This window comes from Rhinoderma darwinii, chromosome 10 (assembly GCF_050947455.1).
Source record: "Rhinoderma darwinii isolate aRhiDar2 chromosome 10, aRhiDar2.hap1, whole genome shotgun sequence".
NCBI classification, from domain to species: Eukaryota; Metazoa; Chordata; class Amphibia; order Anura; family Rhinodermatidae; genus Rhinoderma; species Rhinoderma darwinii.
In genome coordinates, this window is record NC_134696.1 from 56317888 (window position 1) to 56330386 (window position 12499).

General features: G+C 39.3%; 1 protein-coding gene across 1 annotated transcript in view; it reads right to left on the bottom strand.

Moving 5' to 3' along the window:
* Window positions 1-12499, bottom strand: part of GRIN2D (glutamate ionotropic receptor NMDA type subunit 2D) — a 312180-nt gene that overhangs the window by 49294 nt on the left and 250387 nt on the right. Inside the window, exons 9-10 of the mRNA XM_075839954.1 lie at window positions 6642-6802; window positions 3451-3638 (exon numbers count right to left, since the gene is read on the bottom strand). Of these exons, the coding sequence (XP_075696069.1) occupies window positions 3451-3638; window positions 6642-6802 (349 nt within the window). The remainder of the gene's footprint in view (window positions 1-3450; window positions 3639-6641; window positions 6803-12499) is intronic.

Below are 12499 nucleotides of genomic sequence, written 5' to 3' on the forward strand. Positions count from 1 at the left end.
GCTAATTAGTTTCTTAATAGAAAACTTGGCGTGTTTTTACTTTTTACCAACTGGGCGTTCTACAGAGGATTGTATGACGCTGACCAATCAGTGACCAATCAGCTTCATACACTTCTCATTGTTCCAGCCCAGTGTGATTGTGCAGTAAAAGAAGCAGGGCTGGAACAATGAGAGGTGTATGACGCTGATTGGTAACTGATTGGTCACTTCTCTTCACAACGCCCAGTTGGTAATAAAGCTATCATGCTGCAGCAAGTTATCAGAGTCAAGATAAGGATTTCATCTGAAACCCTATTGTACTAAGTGCTTTATCAGTCAATATGGTAATTCTATTATTTGTGTCATACATAAAGTAATAAAATACATGCAGTTGTTCTGTACTTTGTTTTTATTCACTGAAGTCAATATACCAAGAATAGGGTATGCTGAGGCTTAAAAATGCTTTAGGTACTATAATTGACACATTCTATCTAATATCCCTATAGTTTGCTAGTTTCAGGAGCTTATATATAAAACAAAAAAATCTTGATGTAGAACTTTAATCAAATTTAATAGAAGTGCCCACAATAAGGGTCTATAAATAAGATGAACAAACCTTTGTAATAACTTGTATCTTAATGTCATCTATGTACAGTCCAAATATATTGATCTAAGAAAGTAATTACAATACTATTAAATACGAACAGTCTATGATTACAGAATTTTGGGCCTGTTACTGTACAGTTCAACATGGTTCTTGCTGAGCTAAGGCTGAGTTCACACCTGTGTTCACAATTTCATTTTTCTGCTGCGTCGTAGGAGCTGAACAACGAATTGGACAGAGTGCCTGATCTGTCGCACCACCGACACCAACGGTGCCTGGCAAACCCTATTAACTAATAATGAGGTCCATTGGGTTCCCTCGTGATTCTGTACAATTATTCTGTCCAATATGATGGAATCTGTGATGGAGGCTCCTAAGGGAGCTTCTGATGCAGAAGCGGACAAGACTTAAAGAGACTCTGTCACCACATTATAAGTGCCCTATCTCTTACATAATGTGATTGCCGCTGTAATGTAGATAACAACAGTGATTTTTATTTTGGAAAACAATCAAGTTTGAGCAAGTTATGAGCAATTTTAGATTTATACTAATTAGTTTGATAATGACCAACTGGGCGTTTTTTACCTTTTGACCTAGAGGACATTGTAAAGAGAAGTGTATCAGCGTCATACACTTCTCCCTATTCATGTCCATCTGTACTCACTGCACAGCCTGATCTCGCGAGATCACGCTCTGCTGTCACATACACCCACATTAACTTTACCGAAGTGTTTTGAGAGTGAATAGACATTGCCTCCAGCCAGGACGCGATGTCTATTCACATTCCCGACACTTCGGTAAAGTTTGTGTGGGACTTAAAGAGGCTCTGTCACCAGATTTTGCAACCCCTATCTGCTATTGCAGCAGATAGGCGCTGCAATGTAGATTACAGTAACGTTTTTATTTTTAAAAAACGAGCATTTTTGGCCAAGTTATGACCATTTTTGTAGTTATGCAAATGAGGCTTGCAAAAGTCCAAGTGGGTGTGTTTAAAAGTAAAAGTCCAAGTGGGCGTGTATTAGGTGCGTACATCGGGGCGTTTTTAATACTTTTACTAGCTGGGCGCTCTGAAGAGAAGTAACATCCTCTTCTCTTCAGAACGCCCAGCTTCTGACAGTGCAGATCTGTGACGTCACTCACAGGTCCTGCATCGTGACGGCAACATCGGCACCAGAGGCTACAGTTGATTCTGCAGCAGCATCAGCGTTTGCAGGTAAGTTGATCTTACCTGCAAACGCTGATGCTGCTGCAGAATCAACTGTAGCCTCTGGTGCCGATGTGGCCGTCACGATGCAGGACCTGTGAGTGACGTCACAGATCTGCACTGTCAGAAGCTGGGCGTTCTGAAGAGAAGAGGATGTTACTTCTCTTCAGAGCGCCCAGCTAGTAAAAGTATTAAAAACGCCCCGATGTACGCACATAATACACGCCCACTTGGACTTTTACTTTTAAACACACCCACTTGGACTTTTGCAAGCCTCATTTGCATAACTACAAAAATGGTCATAACTTGGCCAAAAATGCTCGTTTTTTAAAAATAAAAACGTTACTGTAATCTACATTGCAGCGCCTATCTGCTGCAATAGCAGATAGGGGTTGCAAAATCTGATGACAGAGCCTCTTTAATCACAGCACAGCGTGATCTCACGAGATTATGCTGTGAATGACAGCACAGTGTGATCTCACGAGATCACGCTGTGCTGTGTAAGTCCCACAAAAACTTTACCGAAGTGTCGGGAGTGTGAATAGACATCGCGTCCTGGCTGAAGGTGGGTGTTTGTGACAGCACAGCGTGATCTCGCGAGATCACGCTGTGCTGAGTACAAATGGATATGAATGGAGAGAAGTGTATGAATGATTGGTCAGCGTCATACACTTCTCTTTACAACGCCCACTTGGTCAAAAGGTAAAAAACGCCCAGTTGTCTATTAAGAAAGTAATTAGCATAAATCTAAAATTGTTCATTACTTGCTCAAGAATGATCGTTTTTCAAAATGAAAACCACAGCTGTTATCACATTACAGAGCCAATAAGATTATGTAGGAGATAAGGCACTAATAATGTGGTGACAGAGCCTCTTTAATACTAGTCCTAAACTGTTTTTAGCCTGAAGTCAGATTGAAAAAACCTAATAGAGTGGTTCAAAAGTCTCTATACATAAGGAATAGTGATTGTCACAGTTTTCAGGATACTGGCATGCTAATTGTGGCGTGGCCTTAGAGGTCAACAGACCTCAGCCCACTTCATTAATAATTACGGGCACTTGAAGACACTGAAGTATTAGTAAAAGTTGTTTTCAAAGTAAGGGCAGCAATGTAGTGCAGGTTTTGTAAAATATTCCTTAAAAAGGAGATTGTTTTCTCTAATTTTGGATCATCCTTTAGTCCGGACAACATAAGGGATGGATTTTCCAAATGCAAGTAAATAAAAGGATATAAATAAACTTGTTACTCATGCCTTGCTAGAGAGATAACTTGGTTTTTATTTATTTTTTATTTCCCCAATGGTAGATGCCGAAAGTCTATTGTTGTTATATTTTAAAAAATCTATTACTTAAATATTAATTACACTGTTAGATTTTCCTCCCCTATTCTCCAGTGTTGGCTCTTAAAGCCAAAACGTGCTTTCCTTTCCCCTCTAGAACTATACGAATGCTGTAAAAAAAAAAAATATATACATATATATATATATATATATATATATATATATATATATCAACTTGAAGTTATGAAAACTGTTATCTATCAGTTATATAAAAGATATAAGTAAATACAATAGTCAAAAAAACATAAAAATTGTTGATAATAATTAAATCAAATCACAGAGATCACATCTGAGAATAAATAATAAGGCTAAAAGGTACATACCATCTCCTAGAAATTGTAGTAATGCTAGATCGATGGGCCGTTTCCATTTAGAACCCTTTTGGAGAGCAATGCCATAACCTGTTGTAGCAAAAACTTTTCCACTACCAATAGTCACTAGTTTACAGCCTTCATCTTTCCGAGCCATGTAGTTCAGTACAGCTGCGTCATAAATAAAAGCATCCAGTTTCCTTCAAAACAGAATGAGCACAGAAGGGGAATGTGAAATCCAATCACTAATTACAAAGTATCAAGGAAATTTTTAGCATGGTATTTGCTTTCTATGATGGTGTTCCGTTTTTCCAGAAATTACAGCAGACTCAATGTATTTCATGTACATTTTTGATAACAATATAGATTATGTTTCTATTTTTCTCACCCTCTTTAACCCCTTTCCCATGTAGACATTATCGTTTTTCATTTTTATTTTTTCCTCCCGCATTACAAAAGTCATAACTTGTTAATTTTTCCGTCAATGTATTCGTGTTTTACAGCACCATTTATTGTTTCATATAATGTACTGGGAAACTGAAAAAAACTTCTTTGTGGGGTGAAATGGAAAAAAATAGCGATTCCTCCATTGTTTTTGGGATTCGATTTTTACGGCATTCACCATGCAGTAAAAACGACATGTTGAATGTATTGTACCGGTCAATTATATTACGGTGAAACCAATTTTTTTATCATTTGCTTTTTTTTTTTTACTACTTAAAAGGTATGTTCACACAGGGCAGATATGCTGTGTAAAAGTGTATCCGCCCTGGATGCTGCAGGGAATTCCAGCTGAAAACTGCACCAAATTGTGGTGCAGTTTTTTGGGCGGAATATCCACTACGGAAAACAGCACAAAAAAGAAAAAACTTCCATACTTACCCATAGCCATGGCGACATGTGCCTCTGACATCCTGCAGGCGGGCCTCTTGTGATGACGTTTCATCCCATGTGACCGCTACAGCAGTCACATGGGATGAAACGTCATCACAAGGGGTCGGGCTGGATGCAGGAGCAGAGAGATCTGGGTAGCTATAGACTTTCTTTTAAATAATGTTATACTGTAAGAGTTCAGACTTTTAGACTTTTACGGATGCGGCAATACCAATTACAGATGCAACAATCCTTATCTTGAGTCTGATAACTTGATGCAGCGTGATAACTTATCACTTAAGTAATTGAAAATCATTGAAAAGGTCAAGCTAAAGTTTCTTGACACTGTATATAAGGCGTTAAAAGTCAAGTTACAGATCGCTACATCTGTATGGCTTTGTTTTTTTACCTTCAGGAAAAAAAATTTAAAAAGGATTTATTTTAACATTCAATAGTTTTTATATGTGTATAAAAAAAAACCTTTATTTAACTGTTTTCTACTTTTGTTATTAGTCCCAATAGGGCACTTGACCAAGCGATCTACTTATGTGCTGCAGTATATTGTGTTTTTTTACCACGGCCTTTAGTAGGCCCCAGGCTGGCAATTCAACTATCAAGGTTGTCATGCTCGCAAAGCTGGCTTAGATGCCACGGTCACTATTGATCGTGGCATCTAAGTGGTTAAAAGGCAGGGATCGAAGTTATCTATGATCCTGGCCATTGCAGAAGTGTTGGCAGTGATGCCTCAATCTCTGAGCTCACTCCATACTCAACCTTCGCAGCTATGATGTAACTGTATGTCAAATGTCAGGAAGGGGTTATTAAATCAAGTATCTATGAACAATGTCCTACAGGTTGTTTAAAGTGGACCTGTCACCTCTCCTGATGTGTCTATTTCAGAAAATAATTGTATTCTCCATGAAACAATAATTCTGGAAATTCCTCTGTTATTCCTCCAAGAAATGTATGAATATATTGGCAAGTTAGTGTTATCATTCCTTTGACTCACTCTGTCAGCAATGATTGGTGTATAGAGCAGTACAGAATCATGGATGATATAAATGTGGTATTATGGGGCCATTGTGGTTCATACATTTATATGCTCATGGCTGTGTATGGCACATTTGTATATTTGTATGGACACTCTTCAACTGGTGACTATTCTGTGGGCACTGTTATGTGATTGGAACTATTTTATGGATACTGCTAACACAATATTATGGAATATTCTGTGTGGTGGGCACAATGTTGACTGATCCAAGGACAAGTTATAAGGTGTTTGGTTTGATTCCAATTATTACCATCCTACCCCTACTTGCCACCTGTATATAACATGGTCACTGCAGTACAAAATCTTTTTTTTTCTTATTCTAGAGCAGGGGTGCCCAACATTTTCTGTTCCAAGGGTCACATTGTAAGATTGCACCACTCCCAAGAGCCACAATAAAATGAGTATCCCCATCTGGGACATGTATGGCAAGTCGACAGTATGGGCCACAAATGTCTGAAACCTTCCATAAATGATGAAACATCTCATATCCTACTCTCCCAAGTGCCGCACAGAGGATATGGGGATATGGCACAAACGCCTCAGATGGGAATACCCATATAAAAGAGTACCCTGGGCAAAACTGACACATTGTGTTATGCTTAGTGCAAGTCCTGAGAGGATTATGGGTGACAAAGGGATTCGAAGAGCACCAGGCCTGCCCCCATATGCCTGCATTAGGTATAATACAGTGACAATTTTGCCCGGATGGCTCCGTTAAGTTGCTTAGAATATAACTCACATAGCCCCACGGTGCCCCATAATGGTGCCAGTTAGTGATGCCTGTAACAATGCCAGCCACACAGTGCCCTGTACTAGTGCAAGTCACACAGCTGCTGCACAACTGTGCCACTATAACAGTGCCAGATACACATTCCCTCCTAGTGGTGCCAGCTGTGTTACACCTTTTGCAATCCCTCTTCTCTCTAACATGGAAGATACATGTAAGCAGTCACAGACGGCTCCCATGTATCTTCCTAGTCCTGCACCGATATATCTATGAACAATGAAGTAAGGAGAACAAACATATCTGGCGTCTAATGATGACACCTCTGTTCTATGAATCAGAAGGATGTTGCTTCCTTTTGACAGGTGTGTCTTTCTGAACAAGCATGTTTGTGCCCTAATGGTTGGGCTCCACCCAGAACAGCATTGAAGAGCGCATGCAGCCCATGGGCCACAGGTTGTGCATTCCTGATATAGAGGATCTTACAATCTATTGGTTTATAGTTATGACACATGCTCCAATAAAAAAATCATTGGGGACCATTCTAACACTCACCCAGTCTTTAGATTTTGCAGGGCATCCTCAACGTGCCGTTGGTTATATTTGATCATATAAGAATGCATATCTGGGTAATTACTTCTAATGTTCTTTTCAGTGCTCCCATTGGGTACTGTGCCAAACTTCAGTGGAGGGTACTGCTCATGAGGTCTCTGAAACTGGGATTGTAAAAAGACACAGAATTACATAAAGTCACAACAACATATCATTTTTTCACAATTGTCTGATCTTTATTCCTAATAAAGGAAACCATTGTAGAACACGAAAATATTTCGTTTTACAAGACAGTATCTCTTTACTGTAGTCCTATTATTTCAGGGAAAGCGGAACTTTGCTAATATTTTTGGTATCTTTTTAATGTACTTTCTACCATCCATAGTAGTTCTCAGTTAAAGTGGTTGTCCATTTTAGAAAACCCATTATCATACACCCTTTTAAGTAATTCTGAGTTAATAGAGAGGGACCTCCGTTTAGGATTCAGGTTTCCCTATTGATAATAGCTGATCGCTGGGGGTCCCAGCATGGGGATACTTTATGATCTGCTTACTGTCAAGTAGAGATTGTTCAAAGCGGAAAAACCTCTTTCATTTCTTCCAATATATAAATGTATGGAAATATATGATATACTGGTTGAATAGGAGAAACAAGGACCGCACATCCACAATATTAATCAATGTACATGAAGTCCTTCATTAACAATTTGATCAAATTGTATAAGTCCAATTGCCACTTCACGGCAACCTCCGATAAGAGGGTCCCTACTCTATTGGTGGCAGCACCGCATGGCGGCACCCGCCAGCACATTACCACACCCAAAAAGGGAGCAACCCAGAGGCCCAGAAGCACCCCTGCTGCCAGGCCAAGCCACCTTGGCTTCGGGCGACGTCCCCCCACAAGTGCAGCACCACAGCAGCAGACACCACTACACAGTACCACAACAAGTGAAAAGATGGAATGAGCTCACCGTTAGATGTGCCACCAGTGGCCAACTGAGAGCACAAGAGCAGAAACACTTATGAGGTCATTCCTTAATTAGAACCTCATGTTCATACATTTTTTAATTTTGCCAATCTACAATAGATCAAGTATAGCATTGTGGATGTGCGGTCCCAGTTTTCATCCCTCCCATTGTGATGGAAATATATGAATATGCGGTGACATTACAATAATATCCTGATGGAATGATTGTTTTGCCTAAGTATCATAGTTTTGTATAGCCAACTATGGGAACATTGCTGATATGTAAATGCAAAAGAATGGTACAAAGGCAATCTGACAAGCGAGGTGTTATAACAACACATTCAGAAACCCGACTCTTGACCAATAGTTGTCCTACATATTACTATGTATAGTGTTCATATAATAGAAATAGACAGTACTAAATATAAACTTCCTTTTCCTTTATGTTTCCAGAGTTAATACACCATTCAAATAAAACACTCCTTACCCTAAGGGCCTGCTCCATCGTATGCCATATTTTACAGATATTCTTCATTAAAAGCACTGCTTGCAGGAGAGGGTACACTGCTGAGGTGGCACCACACAGAGGCACAGGGAAACGGACTGTAGGGACCCTTTATTTGGCAGTACATGGTCCACGCACACTGCTTATGTGTGATTTGGAAAACTTTATTGAACACCTTTTTATTAAATAAGGACATTTCAGCTCTTCTGACGTGTCTATTTTAGTAAATACTTGTATTTCCCATGAAATAGCCATGCTGGACAATTTTTTCATAGAACTTTTTCATCTTTTGTCATTCTTCCTAAGATTTGTATGAGTTCATTGGCAACTACCCGTGTTACCATTCCCCTTCTCAACAGGGTGTGCCCCTAGACAATCTGCCACCGCCAGCCCTGATTGGACAGTGCCAAATTCTTAATCATATATTTCCCAGAAAAATAACAGAGGAATGTCACAACACAGAGTTCTAAGAAAAGATGTTGCAGACATGACAAGATTGCAGGCAGATCCTCTTTAAAAGTATTTTTCCTACTTTGCCTTTGCATTGTGCAATCTCAGACACAGTTTACACATAGGTTTTTGGCGCTGATTTTGATGCGGAAGCCGTGTCTAAATCAGCACTAACAAAAATGGCCCAAATCTCTGTTTTTTGACTGCGGAAAAAAAAAATTCATTGAAATCAATGGGAGGCAGTAAAAACCTTTTTGACCATAAAGTGGCCACAGTTTTTGCATTTGCTTAGGGCATGTTCACATCTGTGTTGGAGGTTCCATTAGGGACCTCCGTTGCAGTTCCGGCAGAGATTACTGGAAACAATAGCGCAGCACGCTGCGCTATTGTTTCCGGTAAAACCACGGACACCCCGACAGAAAGCCGACGGAACCCATTAAAGTCAATGGGCTCCATCAGTCGCCGGTGTTGTCTGTGGTGCAAAGGAACCATTGTGTCCGGTACTCCCTTGTTCTCTTCATCTCACAGAAGAACACAATGCCCCGACTCAGATGTGAACAAGGTCCTAATTAAAAAAAAAAAAGTGCCAAAAAAGCATCAAAAAACGCATGCATTTCAAAATCTGCTTAAAAAATCCAGAAGAAATTTGAGGTAGATATTTCTGCTTGGCAAAAAACTCTATGGTACCCTTCCCATCTTTACCTTTACATTTATTTCCAAATAAACAACTTGTGTATTACTAGATGCATTTTTGGGGTTTAGAACCATGCTTGGTACAGCTTAATGCTCATCGTTGCTATTAATATAAACGGGAACCTATCAAAGTCAGATTATTCAAGAATGCATTTCCAGAAATAACCGTATATCGCAAAAGGAGAAACAAAAACAGATTTCCAATCCATCATCTGTTTGTAAAAAGATAATTTAGCAGATATCAGGTTCACATTGTGCTTACGCAAGTATATTTGAGAGCAGTTCTCATCGTAATTGACAAACAGACAACAGACTAAAGTATCTTAACCAGATGCTGCAATGTCTCACTGGTCCAGGAGTGGAAGGTGAAGGTATATCTGCAATACAAGTACTTTGTTTGGGCAGTCTGAATTATACACGGCGTTATGTTTCATCATGCCATTGTGTATTGTGCTTTCTTGCAAGTGCAGACCTATAGTACATGAGGGCTGTTTTCTAATAATGTAATGGAGATAAACGCTTTTACTTATAAAAAATATATTACAAGAAAAGTTCTTATGAAGCCATGAGAGATCTATCATTACATGGAAAATAAAGCAATTCATATTTGAACCATAGGAAGGCATTTCATAGACAGACATAGAGCACTATCTTACTTTATGCATCCTGCTCAGAAATGTAAGGCACCGTTCACACATCGGCATGAAATCCAACATTTATTTCCGCGCCAGACATCCACGGCATACACTGTGCGCAGCAGATCCGGACGAGAATAAGCGCCATTGTAATTCAATCTGCACAGAAATTTTCAGTTGCATGTGAACAGGGTTCCAGAACTCCCTTTCACATGCATGAGATGTGGATTTTCATCGGATTTGACAAATTTTGCCACAGAATTCACACCGAAATCTGTGTCAAATCCTACACGTGTAAACGAAGCCTTAGAGTACAAGTAGGAAGAAGAAAATGTTAGATGAGTGTGCTCCATACAGTTGATCAGAATATTAGGATACTCCATAGAAAATAAATGTATTGAATAAAATCTACAAAGCTTTACATAGTAATGAAAGAGACAACAATTCTTAGAAGGCGTCCACTGTAATTAGACTACCCTTTCACTAAAAGTCATATGTAAACTTATATATATATAAAATGCTAACAACAGTACATTCACAGACATATAGAGTAGAGAGGGGGGGGGCAATACGGGACCCCCTCCCTTCTGCTGGTCAGCAGCACCATATCTCCCCATGCCAGGAAATTGGTACTGGCATTTTACAACTCCCTAAATCTCTATGACTTGTCACAATCTGTCATGGCAGAGAGCCAAACACAGGTTCATAATGCTCAAGGTGAAGGGTTGGGATAACTTGAGCTTGCCCCCCCCCCCCCCCTCAAACACAGGGACTCTTGTACAGTGCATATACACCCAAAATGTTTATTTAAACATCAGTAGAATAGGTCATAAGACTTTAACAGATGGGGAGTCCAACCACTAGCACCCCTGCTTATCCTGTCGATACTAGCAACTTTTTTTAAATCCTCCAGTAAATCCTATTAGAATATTAGTATATTTCTGGTATTCTGACAAGTAATAGTGATGGCATATTAATACGATATGGGACCCAAAGAAATATATATAACTACCACGTAATGTAAAAAATAGAAATCTATATTAATGATAAATAACAACAATACATGGTATCACAACAATAAATGTATAGAATCTAAATAAAAAAGGTCATATGCGGAGAGCAACATCAGTAAGGTATAGACGATAAATATACCCAAGGATTAACAGTATAACCCACCTCAAGAATGACATCCCATGAACTACCTCACCACTAAATGCAAAAATACTACTATGCAGCAATAGCCAGATAGTGCAATATATAGCTGTAGGTACAAAAAGTAAAATACAACTGGTAATGAATGTATACAGCAAAGCCTAGATGCAGCAATGCAACACTAACCAATAACAGGGCTAAGTGGACAACCAGAAGAATATGCAAGAAAACGTACCTAGAGTCATGGTAGAGGAATGAGCGAAAAGTCAGGAGATGTGGCACAAAATGACACCTCGACACGCGTTTCACATAAGACCAGCTTCGTCAGGCAAAACGCAAAGCCGGTCTTAAGCGAAACGCGCATCTGGCATAATAGTATTTTTGTATTTAGTGTTGAGGTAGTTCATGGGGCGTCATTCTTGAGATGGGTTGTTCTACTAATCCTTGGGTATATTTAACATCTATACCTTACTGATGTTGCTCTCTGCATATGACCTTTTTTTATTTTGATTCTATGCATTTATTGTTGTGATACCATGTATTGTTGTTATTTATCATTAATAAAGATTTCTATTTTTTACATTACGTGGTAGTTATATATATATTTCTTTGGGTGCTATTTTCCCTGTTCTTTTGTGCTTATAGGTTGTCTACTAGTTTTGTAGGGAACCCCTTTTTTCCTTGGTTGAGGTTCTTTGTAGGTTTATATTAATATGATATACCAGAAATATAGAATTGGTGGGGGTTCAAACTGCTGTGTCTGGGATAACAACCATATTGGTGTGTAAAGCTCTATTACAGTTTCTATGCATTGCAGGGTCAATAGTGGAAACGTGTAGACAGGGGCGTAGCTAAAGGCTCAAAGGCCCCAGTGCAAAAGTCCTTCTTGGAACCCGCCAACTTCTTCTCATGGCCGATGGCCCGCAGCTTTCAGCTGCATCGTTGAGTCTCCTAAGTGACCCAACAATGCAGCACTAGCAGCCAGGTCTAAGGTCTTAAAACATCAGGGGAGAAAGCATATCTACATCACTACGATCCTATAGCTATGGACAGCATTAGATACAGTGGCACAGCAGACTTTATCACATATGAAAGGCTTAGATATAGCGACCAGCTCGCTGACATTGCGGCTCCATCGCTGGACCCAGGAAAGGTAAGTATAATAATTGCTTTGCTTTTTTATGTGTTACAAATTTCAGATTCGAGGACTACTTTGATGACAGAGTTTTTTTTTATTCTCAATAAAATAGTTAACGAGGATTGTGTGTTTTTTTTTTAATTTCAATAAAATATTTTTTTTAGGTCCTTGTATTTTTTAAAACGTAATTACTACCACCTTAGTAATGGCCGCTGGCTGATTGACAGCATAGATTACTAAGGCGGGGCTTAATATTAGCCGCTGAAAAGGCTAGCACTAACCCCCATTATTACCCCGGGACCCGATCTGTAGTGATGGACGG